The sequence below is a fragment of the Myodes glareolus genome, chromosome 26 (genome assembly GCF_982192425.1).
Source record: "Myodes glareolus chromosome 26, mMyoGla1.1, whole genome shotgun sequence".
Classification (NCBI taxonomy): Eukaryota; Metazoa; Chordata; class Mammalia; order Rodentia; family Cricetidae; genus Myodes; species Myodes glareolus.
In genome coordinates this window covers 38,568,676-38,595,091 of record NC_142051.1, presented here as the reverse complement: position 1 = coordinate 38,595,091, position 26,416 = coordinate 38,568,676, and the positions used below count along the sequence as shown (strand labels likewise).

The 26,416-nt window shown below is 48.9% G+C and overlaps 1 protein-coding gene across 23 annotated transcripts in view; it reads left to right on the top strand.

The window, feature by feature from the left end:
• Anks1b (ankyrin repeat and sterile alpha motif domain containing 1B) overlaps nt 1-18,671 on the top strand; it is a 953,532-nt gene extending 934,861 nt beyond the window's left edge. For 17 of the 23 annotated variants that reach the window (XM_087901961.1, XM_087901963.1, XM_087901962.1 and 14 more), the window contains 2 exons: nt 11,556-11,723; nt 15,156-18,671. In XM_087901961.1, the coding sequence (XP_087758087.1) occupies nt 11,556-11,723; nt 15,156-15,266 (279 nt within the window). In that variant the 3' untranslated portion in view covers nt 15,267-18,671. Of the gene's footprint in view, nt 1-11,555; nt 11,724-12,354; nt 14,822-15,139 lie in introns of all 23 variants that reach the window. The other 6 variants (XR_014999730.2, XR_014999729.2, XM_085683219.2 and 3 more) reach the window with 3 other exon arrangements.
• The last annotated feature ends 7,745 nt before the right edge of the window (nt 18,672-26,416 follow it).

Below are 26,416 nucleotides of genomic sequence, written 5' to 3'. Positions count from 1 at the left end.
GAAGGGGAAGCACTGGGGTTGTTAGGAAAGCAGGATGCGTTTGAGACCAAGAAGTCTGAGTCTTACAAATATATTTAGCTTTTCATCTCCTTAACTCTCAACCCCCGTTAGTGATGGGTGTTTGGTCAGAAGCATCACCTCGGCTTCCTGGCACCCCTTTATACAGAAAGTCTGGAATATTTAGATGAGGAGTTCACCCCAGCTCCTGGTCTAAGCTCTCTCCCCCTGGAAGTTGCCTCAGTCCAAACTCCACCTCTGAGAAAGCCTGCCAAATGGTCAAGACCACTCCCACAAGCTATTTAAACTGCCCCACAGAGAATGAACATGTGAGATGGCTCACATTTTTGGGCCTCTATAGTCATGGATGATGTATTAAATCAGTCTCATTTTGGACAGTTAGAAAGCAGGCATCTTGAGTTCTGTCGCAGATTTCTTCACTACATTTATATATGTGCAATCACCCGTCTGTATCCAAGGACGGTTAGTTCTAAATCTAAAGAATTCACAGAGCCACTGACCCGCAAGTCTCTTCTATAAAATGACATAGTATCTGCCTATGTCATTTACATACGCAATATTATGCATAGTTTATCTGATAATTCAATGTCAGTACTATGTAAATGCTTCCCATAGTGTACTGCTTGGAAAACAGACATAGAAAAGAGTCCACACAGATTCCATCAAGATGCAGTTTTTCCTACACATGCAGAATCGCTAAAATGGACAGCAGGTTGTATTTAGACAGCACTCCAAAATAACTACGGTAACAGTCACACTTAGGGGTGTGATCTCCGCAGTCAGCCTAGTATTAAGTCCAAGGTGGGTTAATACTGCCAGAGTTTGATCAATAATACCACTTGTCCTTGGTTTCCTCTTCTGTAACACAGAGATAATGGCAGAGCTCACCTCCTGGGGAAGCACCTACCACACACAGATAATAGCGGTGCTCACCTCCTGGGGAAGCACCTACCACACACAGATAATAGCGGTGCTCACCTCCTGGGGAAGCACCTACCACACACAGATAATAGCGGTGCTCACCTCCTGGGGAAGCACCTACCACACACAGAGATAATAGTGATGCTCACCTCCTGGGGAAGCACCTACAGCACACAGATAATAGCGGTGCTCACCTCCTGGGGAAGCACCTACCGCACACAGAGATAATAGTGATGCTCACCTCCTGGGGAAGCACACAGAGATAATAGAGGTGCTCACCTCCTGGGGAAGCACCTACAGCACACAGATAATAGCACAGCTCACCTCCTAGGGAAGCACCTACCACAGATAATAGCGGTGCTCACCTCCTGGGGAAGCACCTATGCAGTCAATGAGGTACCACAAACCTTCTTTACAACTCTCGTTTTCAATAAAGCATGGCTGCTAAGGATGTAGAGAATGGGAGAGACAGTTTTTGTATGATATTTTTGTCATTTGTCCCTGAGTTGGGATTTATGTCTTGGGTTTTGGTTTTCCACATAAGCTTAGTGCTTCTGTAGCCCCCATCTGAGAGGAAAAGTAAAATTGCATACAGATTCACACCTGTGTTTATCGTGTGCCTATTGTGAGCCATCCACAGGTCTCTCTCTCTCTCTCTCTCTCTCTCTCTCTCTCTCTCTCTCTCTCTCTAAGAGCTCAGGATCTAGATGGGTTATAAACAGATAATTGCACTAAAATTGCACCCATGCCATCCTGAAGTTGCCCCAGTGCCCAGCGGGATGGGGTCTCTCAGAGGAGGGATACTTGGCTGGAAGCTGTCCATTTACTTTGTGAGGACATGTGGTAGGCTTGGAGACATGACAACTCATTAATTCAACTCAGTAGGATGAGCCTGAGGCATTAGGCGGGCATCTGCAATAAACAAAGAAAAAAAGGCATTTATGTGTGCCGTCAGCCCTTTCCACTCCACAAGCTCTGTATCCACGAGTCTAACCAGACACAGATCAAAAATGCTCTGAAGAGAACTGACTATGTACTCAATAACATGTGCCAACTGATTTTTCTTCTCATTATCCCCTAACCAATATCACATGGTGATGTATTCAGAGAGGATGAACACTTGCTCCGTATTTCAAGTCATCTGGAGATGGCATAGAGCATAGGAGGGTGGTCACAAGTGAGGTGCAAATTCTACCCTAAAGATAAAAGGCACTTACGCATCCTCAGTTTTGTCTGAACACAGAGTTCGAGGCTGTATCGAGTTTACTAACTCAAGAAAATGGGCACATCCATTTGAGAAATATTTTTAACAGCAAGACTCTTTTAGAGGTCTTGAATTTGGTGAGGGCCCCATTCCCAAGGCTTTGTGAGCCAGTAAGGAATTTACTGTAGCGCCCACTAAGTGCTTCAGCTGCTGAAGAGGAAGACGATGAGATCTGAAAACGCTCTCTCCCATTTCCTTGCCAAGTAACGTAAGAGCCTCCTTCCATCCTGGTGGTCCTGTCCCTGTATGGTGGATATGAGGAGCTCAACTGGCCAGAAACCTCAGAAGGCGAATGAACCAGCACAGTTGACCCCACACCACTATGTGAGGTCTCCGTGGAAAACCTGGAGTGTTACCAGGAAGGGAGTCCTGACTCGCCGAGCATGCCTCGTCTACGTAAGCTTGGGGTGAAGCATGACATTAAACCTTAACAGATGCAGTGGGATGCTCTGCCACCTTCCAGGGTATTGTCTTTGAAAAATGTATAATGGCATGCAAAATCTGTTCATGATACAGCATTACATGAAAAGCAACTTATAAAAATGCACATAAAATATTATCCTGATTTGGTATTTAAATTCACATATATAAATATTCATGGAGTTTATGAGGTACGTGAGGGTATATACAAATATAAAAGGAAAACACAACAGAATATAGCAGTAGCTCTACCCCAACAGTGGGATTTTACAGGTGAACCTAATTTCTTCCATAGTCTCTGTATGTCCAACATCATCTACATATACTCCTACTATAATTAGGGTAGGAAAATAATTTCCTTTCTCTTTCAGTTAGCATAAATTAGCTCCAGAGAAGGCCTCTGAATGGTGGCCAGTTAATATGTCAGTCCTGGTCTAGATACGCCTCTTGATGGAGGTGTCCTGTTTCTTTCTAAATACCAAAGATCATGAGTAGGCAATAATATGTATTTCTATAAACACCTAGGTAGTTCCTAGGTGGTACTTGGGAAAATTAACTATAGGTAAAGCTAAAGAGATGTCAATGGAATCTGTGAATATGCCCAGAATATTCTCAGTTATTTTTGCCTTTGGACGTGGGTGAAGCAAGTTGTAGATGAAACTTATCCCAATTCTTAAAACACAAGAATTCAAGCAAAATAGAGACAAAGAGAACTACAGCTGCTGTCAGAAGCCATCGTGACAACAGACTGAAGACACCTTCCCTCCATCCTGAGGCCACCATGTCACTGGTATTTGCTCAGCACTTGTTCACCGTGTCTTTCCATGGGAGAAAAGATAAAATGAAGGAATGGTTCCAGTCATCCACCGTGGACTCATCTTGATCCTAAGATGCAAGTTCCCTTATCTTAGGGACCTACAGTAGCTTCCTCTTCCTTGTTGGAGACCAACAGTCCACTAAGTCCCTTGACTTGCAAAGTTCAAGGAGACTGGTACTGCTCAAGGCACTCGGTCAACCAGGGGGTCACAGCTACAGAGGGAAAATCATGACAAATGCCATACAGTGGCAGAATTATGCCCGAGGGCTGAGGGGCTACAAGAAAGAGACCCAAACTTCGCCTGGGAGGAAAGGCAAGGAGACACGGAGAGAGCCTCGAGGAGCGCATGGCTGGAGGGTGTCTACAAAGATGAACAGTAACTCATCAGGGACAGAGGACAAACAATCAAAGGGTGTATACTGGGTAACACGGTCAGCCATTCTGGAACAGTTTTGAGGAGGTGATTGTTGAAACGAAGGGTTTTTACGGTATGAGGGAATGATCCTAGGGACTCATGCATGCTGGACAGGGTCTCCATCACAGCTTCTTTTTACTTTGAAACAGGGCCACACTGGTTGCCTACTCTGGCCTAAATTTACTCTGTAGCCCAGGCAGGCCTTACATCTGCAATCCCCCTGCCTCAGCCTCTTGGTTAACTAGGACTGCAGGCCTGCACCTCCAGGCCCAGCTGAAATACTATTTTCTAAGATGACACCAGTCATTGCCCCTTGAAGCAGTAACCACCAGACCTTTGAATGTGCTCCTGTTTGGCGTGGCTATCACTGTCCATACATGTCCCCTCTGGATGCCGGCCATCTTTGACTCATTGACTCGATCAGTAACTCACTGGGCGGAAGACTGATGGCGGTATCTTCCCTGAGAATCCTAGCGCTCCCAGGATGGAAGGAGACCCAAAGACCACCGGGATCCCACCCTCTTCAGTTTTTAGACTTATCTTTATTATTTTTATGCATATGAGTGTTCGCCTCCACGAAGGGCTGTGCACTACACATGTGCCTGAGGAAGTGGCACGCCTCCATGTGGGTGCTGTGAACGAACCTGGGTCCTTAGCAACCACAGGTGCCCTTACTGTCCAGCCCTTCACACCCACTTCTTAGTGTGTCTGCGGTGAATGTGATAAGGAGCTCAACCCTGGTGTATTTAGTCCATGCAGAAAACCTGAGGGTCCTACTATGGCCTCTATGACTGGAGCACAGCTGACCTGAAGCTGGTCATGACACTTGGGTTTCTCTGCCCTTGCTCCCAGGTGCAGACACAGTCCTGATCCCTGGCTGTCAGCTCTGAACCTCTTCCCAGTTTGCAGAGAGCCTCGTGCTGATTCAGGAAGTGCTCTTGTTAAGGAATAGCCAGGCCTAGGTCTGTGGTTTCCGGGGCTGTGGCACCAACACATTGTTCCATGATTCCAGTCGTGAAAATGTGTTTTTCTACACTGATGGGAAGTGTAGCAAGGCAGGTCTGAATGGTTGGTGGCTAAAGGCGGCTTCCCTGCCTGATTGGGGGTCCTTCCCTATGGGGTCCTTCCCACTGCTGCTCACTTCCGTCCTCGTCATGCTTACCAGATGGCGCGGACGCTGTATCCACCATTCCTTATCGGCATGTTGTCAGGGATGGGCTAAACAAAGTGACCCCTGCCATAAATGTTTGAGTGAGTGTATGGCCACACCTCCATGCTTTATTCTATATAAGATTCCAGACAGCCCCCATCAATAGATACAGTACAGGGGCACACAAATGTGAACTAGGCTAGAGGCCACACCAAAGTTCTGGAACATCACAGTTCTAGTACCAGCTGACAGCGCAGAACTCTGTGTGGTCATCAGGGCTGAACCACACATTGCCCTCTGACCTTCTGGAGGTCAAGGTGAACTACACAATTTCTCTAAAAGCAGAGTAGACCCCCCTCCTCACAAACAAATGAGACTGAAGTCAGAAAGGACATCCTTCCCCTGGTCCCCATGAAGAACCTTCCCCTCCCCCGGTACCCATTCTCCACTAGCATCTATACGATGAGTCTCCACAATAAGGTATCTTGGGGGGGGGCAATAAATGTGGGGGGAGTCAGGACACCAGCAGACTCATGCAAGAAAATGGAGCAGGACATCTGAGTCACACAAAACACTGGCTGGTCAGAAGTCATTCTTGATTTGAATTTGACACTGCCACTTGGTGAATCTGTAAACCTATATAAGACACTGTGAGGTTACACAGTCCAAAGACAGTCCAGAGTAGTGGTTCTCAAATGTTCTAACACTGTGACCCTTTAATACAGTTCCCCATGTTGTGGTGCCCCCCCAACCATAAAATTATTTTTGTTGCTAGTTCATAATTGCAATTTTGCTACTGCTATGAATAGTAATGTAAATATCTGATATGCAGGATATCTGATGTGTGACCTCTGTGGAAGGATCCTTCAACTCTGAAGGGTCAGATCCATAGGCTGAGAACCTCTGGTCCAGAGCCTGGTCCCTAGGACAAGACACAGTCCTGTGGCAATGGCTGAGAAGTTCTAGATGAGGAGATGCTCCTTTGACATGGAGGAAATACAGTTCAGTCCTAGTTCATCAGTGAGCAGGTTTGATGCTAAGCTCCAACCCCACACAATGGTGAGGGCAGACTGAGGGTGTCCACAGGTGAGGGTCCACAGAGGGACATTTTTGCAGTGGGCTCGACAGAAGTTAGACCATAGATGATTTGACTCTTTTGTCCCTGGAGACGAGTGTTGGAGGTTTCTGACTAGAGGAAGTACTGGGTATTTTAAAATTCAACTGAGCAGATGTTAGAATTCAAATCCAGTGTGAGAAGTGAGGCATCCAAACAAGATTCATGACCAAGTAGATGGCCAGCCTGCTGGTCCATGGAGGTAAGCCAGTCTGACACCTGCACACGCATCCTGAATCGCTGGAAAAGCATTCCCAGTCCTCCCAGCCAAAGAAGGAAGGAGAGGCAGAGAATGCCCAAGGGGAAGCATGAAGCATGAATAGGGTGAGCGGGAGCATCAAACTAGAAAAACGTCACAACTGAAAAATTACTCATCTTCATTTAGATGACGTTCAAAACACAAAAAGATATTTACAAAAAAGTCATCCACAGTGGGGATTTAGCTCAGCGGTAGAATGCTTGCCTGGCAGATGCGAGGCCCTAAGTCTGCTCCTCAGCCCTTGCAGATGGGGAAGAGGAAGGGGAAAGGACAAGGACAGAAGAGAGAGCGGGGAGGGAGGTCATCTACAAGCTCAACAGCCATGATAGCTAATGCTAATGTTCCAGGATAAACTTGGTTTTTGTGCATATATTTCTACATACTTCTAAAGGATCCCACTATATAGGCCAGGCTGTCCTGAAACTTGGGGTCTTCATGCCCCCACTTCCTGAGCACTCAGGATTATAGGTGTGCACCAACATGTCCAACTTTTGCTTAGCCTGTTAATCAGTTCTTTCCAATGACTTCGTTTTCATCTTTTCTTTCTTTTTTTCCAGACAGGGTTTCTCAGTGTAGCCCTGGCTATCCTGGAACTCACTCTGTAGACCATACTGACCTCGAACTCACAGAGATCCACTTGCCTCTGCCTCCCAAGTACTAGGACTAAAAGTGTGTGCCACCCCCATCCGGCATCGATTTTCCTCTTAAATGACTACCCAGAATTCCACTTTGTGAGATTTTTATACATTGTAATGAGTGCTCTCAGACACAATGTCATCGAATCCTTGAGCCTAACAGATTTCCAAGCTAAGTGGAGAATCCCTAGAGAGCGCATACTAACATGTTCCATTCCCTGGGGACCAGGACTTTTCCTGGGGGAGGGCAGACAGCCCACAGTCTATGATGCAGATTTGCTCCAATCAAACTGAAGGATGTGCCAGGTCAGCCTCAGGATTAGGATGCAGGGTGTATCTCTTAGTCTCTCTGTGGTCCTCCTTTGTTGCTGAGAAGCTTGGTGGGACCATTGGTTCCTTCATCACTGAATGAACATCTCTATGGACACTATTGGTTGTGTCTACAGGCCAGGGAGCAGGGGCATGCCCACAACAAGCTCAGTAAATATCCTGATGATGTTACACTTGCCCCCTGGCTGTCTGGAAGAGTCCACAGCAAATGCCAGTGACCTCCACATCTCCACTTTACAAAGGAGAAATAAGTTTACATATGTTAGGTACCATTAGACTCCATCCTTGAGATAGGATGTCTCCTTAAGTTCCTCATTAGAGATCCTTAGGGAAGAGGAAATGGAAGAGAAGGTGTGATTTTTTTTTTATGTGTTCTTCCATTTTTACTGCATTGAATTGGGACTCTGCCTTTATCCTTAGCAATATAATCCATGTAGAGCACTTTGCACGGTACATGGTACAGAGTAAATAATAAATGTTGGTCCGTATTGTCATTGGGTTCAATACTGTTGCTAGTGACTCTCAATATGATCCAGTAAGGCAGGTGGCTGTGTAAGATAAGAAAACTGAAGGTCACAGTAAGCGGTTTCTAATAGTTATCCCCACAATCACACCAAATCAGCAGTGCACATGCATGCTTCACTGGTCTGTGTAAGGCAGAAAACCCAAGAAAGCCACTTGCCATGTGTCTCTAGAGATTTATGGTGGACAGGAAACCTGGAGGTTGAGCCCACAGCCTTGAACATGCCAGATAAGCATCCCACCACTGAGCTACATCCTCAGCCCCAGGTGACTGTCCTTGCATAAGCCACACGATGCAGGGGGGAGCCTGGGTCGCAACCCGGCAGCCTCAGTCGGGAAGTAACGAGTATAAACCTAAATGAATTCCCATGGATACCCACAGGTGGCAATAACCCAAGATGAGGAGAGTCCAGTCAGTTTTTGCTGACTCCAAAGGTCCAACGCCCGTGTGAAAGAGTAACCGTGACATTTGACAGGGCTGGGCCCTAGACTGCAACTTCCTGGTAGCCAGGGCTAGGGTGGGATGAATCCAGCCTGGGGCTCCCATGCCAAGCACTGTCCACCACAGCTCAGAGACTGGAGGCTCCACTTTACACACTGCAGGGCCAGGGAAGGCTCAGCCAGCCTGCCTCTGCTGCTTATGGTGTTCCGTTACAGGTGGTGTAAGGAGCACATCAGCTAGGGGCAGAAAACAACACCTGCTTCGTTAGCCTTTGCAATACGGTGAAGTCCATGACTCAGGCTGGGCCCCGAGGTTCTGCTCTTTGCTCCCCAGTATCTGGGGTCTCGGTTGGGCCAGCTTGAACGGTTGCAGTTATCAGCTCAGCTTATGATCTGCCTAGGCCCTGGGGTTCCCCCATGTCCTGTGTGCCGAATGGCACCTCAAGTCCTATGCCTAGGGGCTCGGCTGGGAAATGAGCGGTGCCTGGACTGATCCAGCCTCGCTCCTATCAGGCGGCACCTTCCCCTGGGACACTCGGCATCCGGGCACAGTGGCCTCAGGGTGGTCAGACTTCACACAGTACTAACTCCCAAAGCAAATGCTGCCCAGGCGGAGGCTACAAGACTCCTCCCAGTCTGTATAACAATAAGACTGCCTTTATATTACTCATGGTAATTAACCTATTAATATAATGAATATCCTTAATGTATAATTAAGTTCTACTACAATATGGCTTTCTGTCTTGTCCTAACAGTGTCCAGCTCTCATTAAAAAAAAAAATTCTCTTTCCACTGTACATCGTGGGGATGACACAGGAGAAGCAGGCAGAATGATTCTGCAAAAAAATACATTGGAACATGTATACTCGCATTGAGGGTACAGCATCTGCCTGCCCAGGGCCCTGGGTTCCACCCCTTGTGGGAGAGGCTGGGGGAGAAGAGAGAGAGGACAGAGTAGAAGTATGTCCTCAGGTCCTCCGTGACAGTGCAGGTCTCGGTGCCTACAGGTCCCTCCTTCACGTCCAGCATCCATGTTTCAAACATTAAGGCTACAGAAAAGACAGAAAGGTAACGATATCTAATTCTTCACCGAATCACAAAAGAACATTGTAAATCATCCTTTAAAAGACAGTGGTCAGTGGAGGCACAAAACTTTAATCCCAGCACTCAGGAGGCAGAGGCAGGTGGATCTCTGAGTCTGAGGGCAGCCTGGTCTACAGAGAGAGTTCAAGGACAGCCAGGGCTACACAGAGAGACCCTGTCCTAAAAATAAAGCAAGACACCTGTCATCCCAGCACTGGAGAGACTGAGGCAGGATGGCTGTCATAAGTTCAAAGCCAGTTGGGGTTTGGGTGGTCTGGTCTCCCAGTCGGTCGTTTAAAAGATCAAAACATCTGTTTAGCATGCATACGCTTTTGGCTTCCCATCGTAACCCACAGTAACCACATGGAAGTCCCAGTTGCTCACATGAGTGGCCCTGGCTGCCACGTGAAGATGCTGTCATCTTCCACAGCTCTCACTTGGAGGAACTTGTCTGAGGCTGACGGTGAAGGAATTGCACCCACGTGCTTGCTCAGATTCTCACCAGCCCCCGAACACAAGTGTCTGCTACAGACACTTTCCGCAGGAAGGCTGAACAAAGCCACAGCCAAGAACAGCAATGCCCTCCCGACACCAAGGATGTCAGGAGCCCCATCGGTCCTCCATGACACCCCCCCCCCCGCCCAGCGCTGAGGCAAAGCCGACAAGGACTTGTGACGTGCACGCCGAGTGTAGGCAGAGGCAAGGGCTCATCCCTCTTTGTGCAGTGATGGTCAGAGCTGCCTCCTTGTCCTCCTCCACTATTATTTGTTGCTGTGCTGCTAATTTACTCGGCTGACTCATTCGCAGGAGGCAAACGCGGCTTAGCGGAAGTGTGTGACCTGGCTGTGCAAGGGGCAGGATCTCAGCATCAAATGCCCATTTGCTAGGAGCTCAGAGACTGACTCATCCTCTGTCAAACCAGCCCCTCAAGATCACAGACTTGCCCCACTTGGTTTGAAGACCATGGCTTTGACCTAAAATCTGGTTGGTCTCGATTTGGTGAGTCTCTTCCCCACGGCCTTGGAAGGCCATCCACGTCCTCCCTCCTCACTGAGTTCTAGGCCACCCCACTGGGTACCAAGGACAACAGCAGTCCCAACGTTTCTCCCAGCCCGCTGAGGAGACATGGAGGATTCGGAATGAGACCAGCAAGACAGAGTGTGCTACCTGCAAATTTGAAAAGCCACACAGAAACACCACAGGGACAATCAGAGAGTGAAAAGCTTGAGACGGGTGGTGGCTGCTCTCCGCTGGCACAGCCTGAGAACATTCCCAGGCTCGGGGTGTGGCTCAATGTAGAGCCTACATTCGGTGTGGACCGGTAGGCTTCCACTTCGACGGCACATTCTGACCTCCCTCCTTTGAGTGGCTAATGTCATGTTGTCCCTGGGAAAGACGATAAAGGGGGAAAGCTTCACGTGGGAGAAAAAGCAGAAATCAAAAATGAAGTCCGTGAAGAAGGAAGGGCAGAGACACCACCCTGAGAGAAGCGGTCCGAGAAAAGACACGTACCTCGCAGGAGAGGTTTGGTGTGGCGTCCCAGCCCGACAGGTTCTCATGTCTCTTGGTGATTTGATGATAAAATACTGAGACTGAACCCTTGGGGAGTGCAGAAATCCTTAAGAAACACAGATAATTGGCTCCGTGTGAGCCGTGTTTGCATGCTCACTGCTGCTACTGTGAGACTCCACACCAGAATGACTAATACGTCTCCCCGGCCTAAATTAGATTTTGATTGTGTTGTGTATATATCCGCCGAATCACAGATGTTGGAGGGGGAAAAAAAAAGACCCAAACTTCTCCGGAACACCTCCTGTGGAGCATGTGGGATTGTCTGCGCAGGCGTGACACCACTACTAACCCCTCCCCACCCCCATGTGCACGGAAGTCACCCCCATGGGAGCTCCACCTGGAGAACACCTGGGGACTCTGTTTATAGGGGATTAATGAAGGAGACCCCGCAGTGTGGCTCCACACAGATGCTCCCTTGGTGGCTAATGCCCAGGGTGCCTTGTTCTTATAGATTTTCCCAGAGTCGCCGCAGCTGCAGGTAGAATGAGCAGTTGAAGGTCCACCCTAGCTCGTGTCCTACACTGGCCCTCAGTCGTTCATTCTGGTCCACTGGGTGCCAGTAGTAAGTGTTTTGTTTGTTTGTTTCTCTTGCAGAATTTAGCCTATGAAATCATTCTAACCCTGGGACAGGCATTCGAGGTCGCTTACCAGCTAGCTCTACAAGCAAGAAAAGGGGGGCATTCCTCCACGCTTCCGGAAAGCTTTGAAAACAAGCCCTCCAAACCCATCCCCAAGCCCCGCGTTAGCATCCGCAAGTCAGTGGTAAGTAGAAGAGAAAGACGTCTCTAAGCCTGCAGCCAGAGGGATGGGGGTTGCAAACAGGGCCCGGTGCGGTCGGGGAGGCCTTTAGAATCCAGTCTGCCCTCCCCTGTCCTTCCCCTCGGTCTCCTGCTGGCATGTGACCATCATCCTTATCTTGGTTCCTGCAGTCTCAGAGAATCCTCTCCCCGACCCAAAGGTACCAGAGGAAAAAAAATCCCATTTTTGCTGCCACCTGCAGCAGCAGCAGCCGCAGCCTTGGGAGGGCAGAATACCGGCTGCCACTTCTGTCTGTGGTACGGCTTCCCAGAAGGTCTAGAAAATTCTGGGGGCAGCTTTCTGTGAGGCCTCGCCTGCCATCCTAACCGGGTCAGGCCTCTGCCCTCCAGAGAGGTTTGCAGAGGCTCAGGGTGACGATGCTCTGGTACCCTCCTGGCAAACGCCAGATGCCCCCAGCTTCTGTGTCTTTCGAGAGGCCAAGGCATCACCCTTGAGATGCCTGAGCCACATCCTGTGTGCCTTCCCTCTGGACAGCTGAAGCTCCTTGCAGCCTAGTCACTGCTAGAAGGTGACACCCCTCCTCCCTGTCATCTACCTCCCTCCAGGAACTTCCTCCCTTCCCTCCCTCCCACAGGCTCTGCAGACATCCTGTCCCAACAGGCTGGTATGACTACAAAGCGGCCGCCTCTGGTAGTAGCAACACCCCAAAGCTGGAAGGCGCCCAACCAGCTTCCCATCTGCTTTCTGCTCCAGCTACCTACCATCCTGCATCTTAGAGTCTCTGGGATTGGCACCGGGCAGGCCCCCAGAATGCATTGCCCCCCTCACCCTGCAATCTTTCCATCTGCCACATTCTCCTCCCAGCAGCTCTCAGCCTCCATGTCATGCGGAAATAGACGTTTTTAACCTCCCAAGAGAGGTTCCTTCTTTTGGTGACGATGTGGCTACTGGTTCTGGGGCCCCTCTCCTGTCTTGGGTAACTTCTGCACCCGCGGGGATGACCCCTCAGCATCTGGCCTCTTCACCATCCCCGACAGTTTCCTCCTACATCCCGGAAGAGAGCTTTCCCTCAGCTGACTGGTCATCACCAAGGGCTGTTCCCTCTCAGATCCCACACTGCACTGCTACCCCTGACCTTCCTGCCTCAGCACCACCCCAGCCCATGCTCCCAGCTCTCTCTCTCCAGTCCCAACAAACCCCAAACTGGGAGGCGCCTGCTCCGTTCGTTTTTTAAGCATCTCCACCGAAGTCAACACAAATCCTTGCTTCTCTCCTCCCTCTTCTGCACCCTCCTCATGCTGCTTGCATCCAAACCCACAAGCCCCCTTGCATCCACACCTCTCCATCCAGCCCATGAGCAGAGTCCATTCTCCGCTCCCCTGGAGTGCACCTCCAGCCTGCCCACTCCTCTCTATTTCCTCCATCAAACCCGCCCCACCAATCCAAGCCTGGTGACCCTTCCCGGTGTCTCCCTTTCTCCATACAGCAGAGACCATGGCACCCAGGGAATACCATGCCCCACGATGCACAGTCTTCCCGTTCCTTGACTATCCACTGCTCAGTGCCGCTTAAGTCTCGGTGCCACTCGTTCCCTACACCAGGAAAGCACTCTTCCACCTCCCCTGGTCCCCGCCCCCGCCCCCGCCCTGCATGGCCCCCTCCACAGGATCATACGAGCCACGGTTGCATGAAGATGCTTTTCCTGACTGAAATAGATGCCTGGTCACACTCTAGCCCCCTTTCATTCTCTGTAGTATTTACTGAGTTTGTTTTCTTCCCACTTATCTCTGCCTCTCTGCTTCATGACATACACTGGCATGCTGTGACCCCGGGGCCAGGGCCGTAGCATCCACTTAACACACATCTGTTCCTAAAGAAGTGAGATCCTGCGGGTGGATCTAACAAATGTGTCTCTGAGTCTGATTAGGCTTCTGGGTGTCCAGGATCGCACAGCATGCTTGGGGGATTGTCACTTAGGCTACTATATTCCTTCTCGTGTGGGCTGGGTAAGTCTGTTCACTGCGGGCGCCTCCTCCCACTTCACCGTGGTCCGTGTAGACTTCTTCCAGATGCGCACAGAGCTTCTTGCCGTAAGGGCTCATAGAATATTCATCTAGACGCTCTCTCCGGGAAACGGGAAAATACACAGTGAATAAGGCTAATGGCTTTACCTGGCTCTGCTTCCAGTCCCTCACCAGGCTTCAGTATTCCCACTTCCTCAGCTCTGGCTGTTTACTGTTAGGAAATAGTGCTCCCAAGACCGTGAAGTCCTTCCCTCCAGCTATGGAGACGCAGAAACGCAGCAGAAGGCAGCCCAACAGGCGCATAGGCACAGACAAACCCTGCAGCCTCCAGCAGGCTGAAGAGCTGGTAGAGGAAGGCTGAGCATGCCTTCCAGAAATTCCTTGGCCCAATTTAAAGAGCAAAGTCGATGGCCAGAGGATGAGAGACGTTAGGGAAAGCGCGTCACTGCGGCCTGTCAGAGCTCAGACCTTAGCTACTGCCCTGGGAATGGCCTGCTTGGCCTTATGTAAAAGACAGGGACAGTTGAGGTCAAGGCCCAACCTCATAGTCCATTGCCCCCAGGGATCTGTGCCTGCCTTCTGTCCACCCCAGTACCTCCTCTTATCCTGGCAGCCCACACATTGTCTTAACAGTATTTACTGACTGAACAAATATTTACTCTATGCCTGCTTCACATTGGGCTGCCAGGAGCTTTGCCAGGTTTGGAGAACACAACAATCAAGGGAACATAAAACCCCACCTTGGTGGGCAGCCATTGTGGAGAGGAAGTAGGACAGGAAGCCGGCTGGCATATGTGTCAGTAAGAGAACAGATGGGGGAAGCAGAAAAGTCGAGGTGCCATTTTGTAGAGGGTGTGGCGGGTATGGCTTCTAGGAGAGGAAGGAATGTCAGAGTCAAGACCTGGACCATCCTGGCTAAGAACCAACGGAGAGAAGAGAGGCCTTGCGCGAAGATGGGTGCCCAAGGTCCGGCAGCGGGGAGAGGAGGGGGCTTGTGCGCTGATGGGTACCCGAGGTCCAGCAGAAGGGAGAGGAAGAGGCTTTGCGCAATGATGGGTGGCCAACGTCCAGCTTCAGGTTGGCATGGCAGAAAGGCAGCAGGCAAGTGGGTGGGCACCCGCAGGGTCCTCCTAAGGGCTTAGAGTTCTTTAGGGACCCTCCTGGAGGGTGGGAACCACCACTGCTCACCCCCGCTGCCTGAGCCCTGGGGGGCGGGGCCGGGTCTCACTCGCCTCACCCTTGCAGGCTCCTGCAGAGTCGCTGTGCAGTGCAGGTGCGAAAGCGCGAACGCCAGGTCCGCCCCGCAGCGCGGCTGGGCGCGCGGGGCCCGAGGTGGGGTTCCAGCGGCGCCCCCGCGGCCGCGCCGCCGCCCAGCTGCCGGATAACGGGCATCAGCCTTTCTGTTTTAAAGCAGATGGACCCTTCTGAGCAAAAGACTCTGGCCAATCTGCCGTGGATTGTGGAGCCGGGGCAAGAAGCCAAGAGGGCCATTAATACCAAGTATGAAACCACGATTTTCTGATACTCGCCGCCCCGTCCTCGCGGTGCCTTGCTCGCCAAGCAGTCCCCGCAGCAGGCTTTCCTTCGCGCCTCCGTGTCCACCCGCCCGGGAGGAAGACTGCTCAGTTCGCGTGGCCTCGTCACGGGCGGAAAGGCCGCCGGCCATCCCTAGGGAGCTTTCTGCCAGCGAGACTTTGTCGCCCCTAGAGGCGCGGGGCTTGGGGGGGCTGCGCGGGGCGCCCCAACTCCGCTACCACCGCCTCCGAGGTACTGCTCGACCGCCCCGTACTTGCTTTGCTTTAGTTGGGGAGAAAATCTTTTTAAAAGTGATGGAGGGGGTCTCCAGTACTGCCTAAAAGTCTACAAACATCTTGGGGTTTAAGTTTTCACCGTCAGCCGTTTTGAAGGGAAAGTCAGGACAGTACTAGCGCCCCCCCCAAAAGCATCTGTAAAATCATTGTTATCACCGAGTGCAGTCTCATGCAAAAAGACAAAGCAACCCTCATGATTGCCAGGAAATTCCGTCTCCCGATTTCTATATTTGTGGATTTTATATGTAATCGACTAGGTCAGATAAAGGAAACCTTTATTGAATGATTCAAAAATTTAAAAGTGATTTAAAACAGAGGAATTTATTATGCACAGAAAAAAATGTGTCTTGTATTAAATATTTTTATTAAAAGAATGTTTCATTAATGCATTCATAACACTGCACTTGCTGTGCGGGATGTTTCTGGTTTCAAGTGACTCCGTCTCCACGGCACGAGGATCGGCTCAGTTGTGACAACCTCTGACGCTGTCCCGAAGGCAGGAGATCGGGCTCGCGCCCGCTCGGGGTGACCCGAAGTGCTGACGCAGCCAGAGCCCGCACGAGTGGTTTTTAGGGATTTTTTTTTTTTAACCTTCGAAGTGTTTTAAAGAACATGTTTAACAAAAAAATATATATATAATCTAGGGCTCCTGCTGTCAAGATTTCTGTCATGGAAACCTTGTTTGAGAATGGTGTTAATAAAATTCTATTGCAAATTTTTTTCTAGAAAAAAAAATAAATAACACAAAAAAAGAAGAAATTCCAAAGTAATAAAGACTTTTCTTGAAACAGATTAAAAAATGTTTGCTTACTATTTGATTAAATTTACTTACGTTTCTTTAAGGTATTTTAATTTTTTTAATGTCTCTGTGGAGTATTTGTATGATACCATAATGTATATTTCTGTAGAATCAAATTATATAAACAGTACCAATATCATTATAGAAAAATAACATTTTAATGTATATTGTTCTAACCGATCATATTGTGACTCATTTTGAAGTTCATTATAGCGATATTGATAAATTGTGAACTTGTCTTAATGTTTTTTTATTAACCAATATTATTTTAAACCTGAGATTATCACATTCATCAGTTGGTGAGTTTTGAAGAAAAAAAAAACCTAAATTTCATTTCCACTGACAAATGTATATGGTTTTAGTTCAGTGTCGGAGAATTTTAATACAATATTAAATTACTTGAACTGAATAGTTCCTTGTATATATTTTGCCTATTCACTGTTGATATGTATGTAGTAAACCGAGAGGAAAATAACACTAAAATATGGTACCAAAAGGAAATTGTATAGGAGCGAAGCAGCCTGTGGCTTTGCCGAAACACATTCGTGTGTGTAAATAAGCTTGGGCTTCCAGTTATAAATTTTGTAATTTTTGTCATTATTTATATCCTATTTTAAAAAAAAAAAAGCACACAAAATAAAACAGAAGTACAGTGACTGGTGCTTGGCATCATTCCGTGAGCACCCCCACAACACACTCCACTGAGGAGGGGGACCAAAGGCCCCGCCCTCTGAGCAGCCACAGTAAAGATTTTTCTTTTCTTTTCTTTCTTTTTTTTTTAACAATTGGCAACATCACTGAGAAAAACTTGCTCATTTCCAAGTTCACACAGTCTGAAAAAGAAACACTATCTTCTGGAGCTTGAATTTCAGCCATAAGCCAACACTGAAAAGTGGCAGATAAGGAGGGATTGGTTAAGACAGACATGTCAAAGACAGAGGGGACTCCCCCGCCCCGAGAATGGACTGCTTACATAGCACAATGTAGGTGGCCTGCTTGGGAGCGTATCCACGATACATCCTATACATCCACTAGGGAACGTATCCACGATACATCCTATACATCCACTAGACACCTATGCCCCTGCTGTAAAGTGGGTGATGAGCCAGTCAGAGGCACGCTGTAATCACCAGGCTGCATGTCCTCTGACCTTCGGGTCACCCACTGCCCAGCCCATGACTGCTCCCCTTGGAAACCCAAAGCAGTCTTAGGGTGTTCTCTGCCTGTCATGCAGAGGCCTGGAGCTTTGAACCCAAGAGAACTACACTAGGGAAAACCGGGCTGAAAGAGACCCTGGGGCACGTCTCTCCTGAAGGAGGCTGCAGGCTGGGAGTGTCCACGGAGGCTTCCGCTGGGCTGGTTTGCTCCCTTATGACCTTGACTTTTCTCCAGTCCTCTTAAAGACCATCTCTGTTCATCACATGTGTCTTTGTGTCCACGGTGGTTCCGGCATGAAGTACATGGCACACTCCCGTCTGGAGGAATTCAGAGAGATATGGCTTGCATAGAGGGGTGATGGGATAGACTCCTTGTACCGGTGCCACTTGAAGGGGCAATAAGGACAGAGAAAGCTTTGTGGCAGGGTTAGCACCTCCAGACTGGGGGGACACACAGTTGTAGTGACCCTCAGGAAGGAAGGTAGGGGTGACCCTGATCCCCCTGTCCATTCTTCACCCCTCCACCTGCATGACACAAACCCACTGAAGGTCGGGGCCCAAGAGCAGCCCGTGACCAGAGCAGGGCAGGGAATGAAAGGGGCACTGCCTGGGGCGGAAAAGCCAGCTCAGGCATGGGAGATAGGATGTGTAGCTGATTTTTTTTTATTTAAGGGAAACCTGATATTTGATAAATTCAGTAACCAGAAGGTAAAAGTGACAGCCCTTAAATGCTAACATTAATCAAAAGAGAACTTAAACGCTCTCTTTATAGAAGGACTTGAATTCAATTGATCCATTTAATGTTTTTCTTATTAAATGGTGTTCTGTAATAAATCTGAATGACTGAACCGTATGAAAATTATGCTCGGCCTGTTAATAAATGATGAAAGTGGTTTTCCTCAAGCTGGCCTGCTTGGAAATGTCGCCAGCCTATTTGATGTTTGGATAAATGGAATAAAAGTTCAAGCTTAAAGGGTGTGTGGCTACACTTGAAAATCAGTGAAAATTTGCACTTGGACCCCAAGTAATGTTACTCCTATTCCTACAAAGAACTGAAAATCTGAGGAGTCGTCTGGCTTCCAGTGAGCTAGGATGTAATGTCTGTGTTCAGAAATATATATGAATAAAGCAAAGCCTCTTTACTGACATTACATCTCTAAGTTCTGCTTGTCGGCTGGCCATTCATTTCCTCTGAGAAGCAATTCGAAGGTGATAAACACTGTCTTAATAGAAACCATGACCAACCACGTAGACCAGCAGCCTCTCCTCAGTCAGACCGCCTACAGCCCTGGTCCCCACAAGTCCCCTTGGCCTCACAAACATGTACTGTGCTTGGCCCCAGGAACAGAGCCCTGCTTCCCAGAAAAACCAGACCCTAAGCAGAGCAGGACCTCTCTGTACCCACAGGGAGATCCTCTACACGGTCTTACCTCTGACCTGGTAGAGGAGCTGAGACAGGTCAGGCTCAAAGTCAACTCACAATGTGGTCATCAACGCTACTGAAGCAATCCCCATCCCATACCCAATGCAGCTGTCCTCTGAGGTCCCCATGACTCACGCTGTCCCCACGGGGACACTATGTGCTACTCTTCATCCGGAGAGGCCACAGGGCAGCCCTGAGGAAAAGTTGAGACAGCCCCGGGAAGGAGCTACATCAACTATTTCCTGACATTCAACAGACTGATTTCTCCACATTTCTCAAAGGTGCATGCCCACTGGGTGTGTGTGTGTGTGTGTGTGTGTGTGTGTGTGTGAGAGAGAGAGAGAGAGAGAGAGAGAGAGAGAGAGAGAGAGAGAGAGAGAGAGAGAGAGATTCTGTTGAAGGTTGAGTTGGGAGACTGAGAAGAAAGGCACTTCCGGCATGTTTCATCAGCATTTCCAGGGTGTGCTATCTTCAGAAACCCTGGGAGGTGAGTCGGGTGTCCTTTGAGAGGCAACTGTGCCTCGGCTCCAACTCATTGTCAAGAGTAGAAAGGAAGACCCTGCCTCCGCAGGCTTTCTAAGAAAGCTGGGTTCTTATGGGAAAAGAAGACCTTTTGAAATGTTGGCAACTAACTCATTGTTTAAAGGTTAAATGTGGGGTTGGTGAGATGGCCCACCAGGAAAAGGATGAGATGGCTCATTCCTGAAACCCACCTAAAGGTGCAAGAAGAGAACCAGCTCCCTCAGGTTGCCCTCTGACCTCCACACGCTCATGGCACAAGGCAGTGAGAGCAGAGGAGGTGGCGGGCAGGAGATGCTGACACTGCTTCTGATATTTGATTGCTTTATGAAAGTATCCGTTATGAACTGAAATCTGGTGACTAGAAGGCCAGACATAGCCATGGCTTCAACCAGGGAGTGGGTGAGTCTTCCTTCACGCAACATGAATTTCGGAGACAGGCCACGCTGGTAGCTGTCTGTTATCCGAATCCCAAGGCTCATCTAGATTACTACACTGCCAACCTAAGCATGTGATTTCTAGCCTTGAGGTTAAGACCTCGTCTCAGTGTAGCTGCCGGAACACTATCCTGAGTGCTCCTATTCCAGACGGAAGGAAAGGATGGTAAGGACTGAAGACGGGTAGTGTTGCCTGGGCGACCGACCTTTAAGAGGCTTTCTAGAAAGCTCCACCCTCCAACTTTACAAAGCTCCCGGCCCACCCCTACTTACAAAGACGACAAAAAACTGTGATGGTTTTTGATATTTTTGACGGAGCCCAGTGAAACTCCCAACAAAGTAAAAGCTGTTAGTGTGAAGGAACTGGGAGACGCTGGATGTGGGGGCGGTCACCACAGAAGAGGCAAAAGGCAAAAGCAAGCTCACACAGGTAAGAGAAGGCAGAGCCTGTAGGGGGCGCTGGTGATGATTCTGACAGAATCACTCCGAAACCCAACTGGGGACAGTCCCTTCGGCTGTGCTAGCACACAGCTTTGGTGTCTGGCTCCGGATACCATGACAGCGGCAGAGCAAGGTTAAGGAGCAGCTCACACAACCCAGGGACATTCGGCTGTAGTACAGGGGGGACCGGCCTGGTCAGGCATCACGGCCAAGGGCAGAGGGCTCAAAATGCCTCGATCTCTACGACATCCTGGAGTCACGTGGGAACCTTAAAAACTATTGTTCCGTCTCCTGAGAGAGGGCAAGGTCTGGGATGGAGGAATTCTAGCCACTGTGGTGAGCGGTGAGAAGGAGGACAGTCCCCCAGAACTGCCCACACCAGAGGTTCCCCCTGAAGCAGATCCCTAAGGATACCAAATCATTTGCCGGTGCCACACCACTAGAACGGTAGCACCGTCAACACTTGCACTTAGCTCAATGACCAACCATGCCAACCTGTGCCAGCATGCCATGCCAAGCCATGGGCCTGATAGGCCCCCAGTCTTAAGCACCCCTCATGGGAATCCTCCTGGACTGTGCCATTAGTGCACACACAGCCCTAAGGGAATGAACAGTGAGGAAGAGAGCAAGAGACAGCCTCCCTGATGAGCCAAGGCAACAGCCACAGGGAGAAAAAAGCAGAAGCTGCTCAGATGGAGCTGAGTTCCCTGGTGCAGAAGCGGCAGGAGCCCAGTTGAGATGAGACACCCTGGGCAAGACGGGCGCCAAGAGTGACTGGGTCATTTACTGTGGCCTATGCCACACGCCTGACATGTTCTCCTTTGCTTCCCCTAAGCCCTGGGGTCCTTAGCATATTTCCTTTCTGATGAATGAGGAAACCAAGGCTCTGTAAGGCTGCAAATGGGAGGAAGAGGAGATAGATGACCCCAGTCCGACACCAGTTTGGAATAAATCCTTAAGGTGTTCCACAGCAGGGGCTGGGGAGAGGGTTCCATTCATAGAGGGCTTTCCTTGAAAGCTCTGAGGACTTGAGGGCCTGAGTTTGAGCCCCCAGAATCTACGTAGAAGGCCAGACATGTAAAGTAGCCTGTAATCCCAGTGCGGAAGAGGCAGAGGCAGGTTTATCCCTGGGAGGTCAATGATCTGCCAGCCTATGCTCGCTGGCAAACCCCAAGCCAGTGAGAGACCCATAAGAAACAACATCTTATTTAATCGAAACTGAGAAACAACATCTGATAATGTCCTGGGGCCTGCATGTCCAAACACGCATGCGCATATACACCGTACACACATGAATATGCACGCACGCGTGGTTCAAAATAGAAACAGGCCCTTCGGAAGAAGAGTCAAGGTTACTGCTAACAACTTCTCACACTCAATGCTGCAGTCACCTGAGAACCAAGAGCAGGCCGGCAGCTGCCAAGCGCTTCCAGACCCAAAGCGCTCCCACCTCCGCTGCCCCCCAGGCTCCTATCAGAACGGCCAAGGGCATCCCGGTAAGCACCAGGATGGGGACTCTGATGACCAGAGGCAGAAAATGTCATCTGATGTTGACCGCGGGAGCTGATACATTGCTCATGCTGCTTATGGATGGAGTGCAGAAATGAAATGATACTTTCAGATCCTCCTGTCCCAGGCTTCTGCAGGAGGGCCGGACTGAGTTACCATGGGAGGCAGTTAGATTGCCAAACTCCTATTCCCTACTTGTCAATAGCCTAGAGACGTGTATGTGTGTGTGTATGTGTGTGTGTGTGTGTTTCCAGGCAGGTAACTAACATCCTACAGCACTGTCTCGAGATCCAGTTAAATGTGTGGAGAGCACCCTGCCCACACCTTGGCACTCAAAGCACTCTCAAAAGTACAGCTCCCCACTCCCTCCTCCTAAACTGCATTTGTTAGTCTCAGGAGTTAGTACACACTGGCTGGAGTTGTGGCTCAGCTGGTAGAGGGCTTGCCTGTTATGAAAGAAGCCCCAGATTTTTTTTTTTAATCTCCAGCACTGCATGAAACACATATAAGGATACACACCTATAATCCCAGCACTCACTATGTGAGTTCAAGGCCAGCCTGGGTTACTACACTCGTGAAACCCTGTCTTTTAAAAAATGTGTTAATGAGCCAGGCGGTGGTGGTGCATGCCTTTAATCCCAGCACTCAGGAGACAAAGGCAGGTGGATCCTCTGAGTTTGAAGCCAACCTGGTCTACAGAGGTAGTTTCAGGACAAGCTCCATAGCTACTGGGAAACCCTGTCTCAGGAAACAAACAAAAAAGTGTTAAAGACAACAAGTCCCAGGTGGGGAGAGGGGAGCCACCACATCCCAAGGTGAGGAGGCGAGAATCACTGTCAAGATGGCGGAAAGAACATCTCAGAACCACTACCAGACTAGCGGATTATCTTCCCCAGACACTGAAAGGCAAGCCTGTGTCCCCCACGCAGTTCATCTCCACGCAACGCAGTCACGTCCCACCTGAAACTTGTAGCTGACCTGTGGGTCTGGGCTTCCCCAAAATAGGAAAACCAGGGTTGGATGCGAGCCCCAGCTTCATCACTGGTGCCTGGGGGTTAGTTCTTCCAAAAACCAGGTGGTGCCCCAATAGAATCCCAACACTTGGAAGACTGGAGCAGGAAGATTGGGAGTTCAAGGTAAGCCTGGAATGAGTCCTTGTCTCCACAAAAAAAGGGGGGGGGAGGGGTAACAAGATGGCTCATTGAGAAAAGACATTTGCCAGCAATCCTGACCATCTAAGTTCAGTCCCCAGAGCCCACAGGGTGGGCTGACTCCTGTCCTCTGACCTCCACACTCACACTACGGCATGAGTATGTACACATGCACACAAAACTAATTAATTTAAAAAATGAAAATTTTAAAGGCCGTGGGTGTCTAGTTTGCAAACCTCCAGCACTGCAGAAATGAAGTGAGAGAGGCCATGCCTGGAGCAGACAGGAAGTGGTCTCTAACTCCCTAGGATATCCCCCAGCCCTGGTCAAGTCCTTCTCAGCTACCGAGAGCCCTGGAAGCTCCCTCAGCAGCTCAGACTACACACCCAGACCCGGGCCTTGGATGCCCCTAGTCCAAGGTGATGGGAAATGACAAGGAGGCCCTCTCTATTCACCTATTCACCCTGTGTGATCAGCTGTATTCCCAGTCCTGGAGTTCTGACCTCATAAATGAATTTACAGTGAACACTGCCAACTCACTTTCTAGAGTCATAAATGAAAATTCCCCAAGTTTTAGTCTTCCCATAATAGCAGGGAGACCCAGGGGCAAATTATCACCAGTGCTAAGTGACTTCAAAGGCTTGGTCTCTGGTGGGCACCACATTTGATCTAATTCTTCGGCCCCTTCCGTGTGAACAGATGCCTGGAAGGGCACTCCATCTGCAGCTGACCTCACAGCCCAAGAGTAACCGAGGTTCTCATTCAGGCATCTTAATAACTGTTTAACACACATACACCGTTCGGCAGGGAGGCAATGAGAGCGAGCAATCTTCTCCAGCGACGATCTTCAGAGACTGGGAATTACTAGAAAGTCGGTTCTCCTTCGCTGAAGGTCACTACGAAAATTTTAATAGAAAGCGTCTGCTGGATAATAGACGGCCTCTCTTGCAGACCTCAACACTCCGGGGATAAGTTTATTCATCCGCTGTAATTTAGCAGCAAACCTCTTTCATCCAAGGAAAGTTTTACATTCCCCTAAATGATGTGTCACAGGACAATGATAAAAAACTGGTGATAGATTACAACGTGAGTCAGCAGCTTCGCGATAACCTTATGGATGGGGAAACAAGAGAATCCTGTGAGCATCCAGGCACTCGGGAACTCAGTCATCCAACATCCGCTGAGCCTCTAGTGGCAGGACGAGCTACATTAGACGCCAGGGCGAAAGCACCTACACCATTCAAGGCTGTGCGATCTATGGGGGGGCGGGCAGTAGTCAGATAAGCAATGCCAGGAAAAGAAAAGGAAGTGCCAACAGGAAGGGAGAATGTCCAAGAGAGGCAGGGCAGAACGTCGACCTTTGAAGGTTGTTTCCAAGGATACATAAAAGATGAAGTTAGGGAAAAATAAAATTAGGGGGTTGGAAGGAAATAGAGAAGAAAATAGCTCACGCGAAGCCACTGAAGCAAGAAAGCACTCAGCACACAGGCCCAAGAGTACACAGATTAAAATTTGTATTGGAAATGTTCAAAATTAAGATTAGGAAATGCCATGAACGAGAGCACAAACGGGAGCCGGGACAGATGGCTCAGCGGTTAGGAGCACATCCTGTTGTACCAGATGACCTGCTTTTGGTTCCCAGCACCCACAATGGATTCTGAGAGCATTCTGAGACACAGCAGACATTCCTTGCCGTCTTCTCACTGTGGGCATGTGACCAGTGTCTTCAAACTCCCGTTGCCTCGACTTCCCCACCGTGGTGGCCTGCACCCTGACCTGAGAGCTACAGTGAGCCCTTTCTCCCTCGGGTTGGGTTGGTCAGTGTTTTATCACAGCACCAGGGAAAGTAACCAGATCAGGTAGATTCTGTAAAAAAGGACTCAGGGCAAGAAGGGGTAATAGGATGAATGCAGATTTCTGGAGGAAAGTTTGTGTCAACGGAGGATGTGGGCGATGCATGCTGGTGGCAGGCGGACAGCAGACAGCTCCAAGAGTTAGCTCAGGGTGATGAAGCCAATGAACCACCTCATGCATAAGGGAACAATGAGAGATCACTGAGAAAACAGATAAACCACCAGCGTTCAACACACAATGCGAGCATAGAAAACTAAGCCAAAGATGGAAGACAGAGGGGACACACACACACACTCATACACTCACATACCCATATACACACACACATACATATACTCGCACACTCACTCATACACACTCTTACACACCCATACATTCACAATCCACAATACACTCATACACACTCTCACACACCCATACACACATTCTCTGTCTCTCTCTATCTCTCTGTCTCTGTCTCTGTCTCTCTCTCTCTCTCTCACACACACACACACACACACAAACACATGGAGGGGGAATCCTAGGGTTAGAGAAGATTCAGATTAAAGAAAATATTTTCATACTATGTATAACTTTATTCAAACTTTTACAAAGTCACCATGTTTTGTTCTCTCTTTTTAAGTCACACGTGTTTTAAAAGCCCAAGAGTCCATCATCCTAAACTATGGGCAATGACTGGTAAAATTCATAAAATGAGTTTCCACAAAGGTGGTACAAACCCTTGCCCAAATGCCCCCTCTGGGTTCCTACCATTGCTAACTTTAGAACTTGGTTTGACTATTAAATACTCAAAGGGCAAAAACGCCTCGGCTTTCCTCGGTTCTCAGAGGTAAACAGGGGCTTTTATTTCACTGTTTATGGAATTTTGCCTTATTTCCCTGCCGTGAGTGATGTGAACGTCCATCGTCCTCAAAAATATCTCAAAAACAGACAGAATAGGAAAATGGCTGAGAAGTAGGTCTTGACATGTTCAACATCCTTAGCCACCAGGGAAACGTAAACTTAAACTACACTGAGATTTCATCTTACCTCAGCCCGAAGAGCTAAATTCAAGGAAACAAATAGGAACAAACACTAGTGATGATTTGGGAGGAAGGGAGCCCTCATTCATTGCTGTGCAAACTGATACAGCCACTAAAAAAATCAATGTGGGGTTTCTCGAGAAACTATAAATAGAACGACCATATGACCCAGATTTACCACTTCTGGGCATAGACCCAAAGGACTCTACATCCTACTACTGAGACATTTGCTAGCCCATGTTCTTTGCTGCTCTGTTCACAGTGAACAGCCTAGATAGTCATCCACTGATCATGAAAATGTAGTTCATACATACACAGAACGGAATTTTTTTTTTCATTTTCGTATCTTAAAACTTCATTCTATGTGTTTAAGTTGTACCTGAATGTAAGTCTGTGCATCGTGCCTGGTGCCCATGGAGGTCAGAAAAGAACACTGGATCCCCTGGAAGTGTGAGTGCCAGGACTCGAACACGGGTCTTCTGCAAGAATAAGTGCTCACCTTTTCATCCGCGCCGTGGATGAAGATATGAAAGAATGAAAAGGCACCAT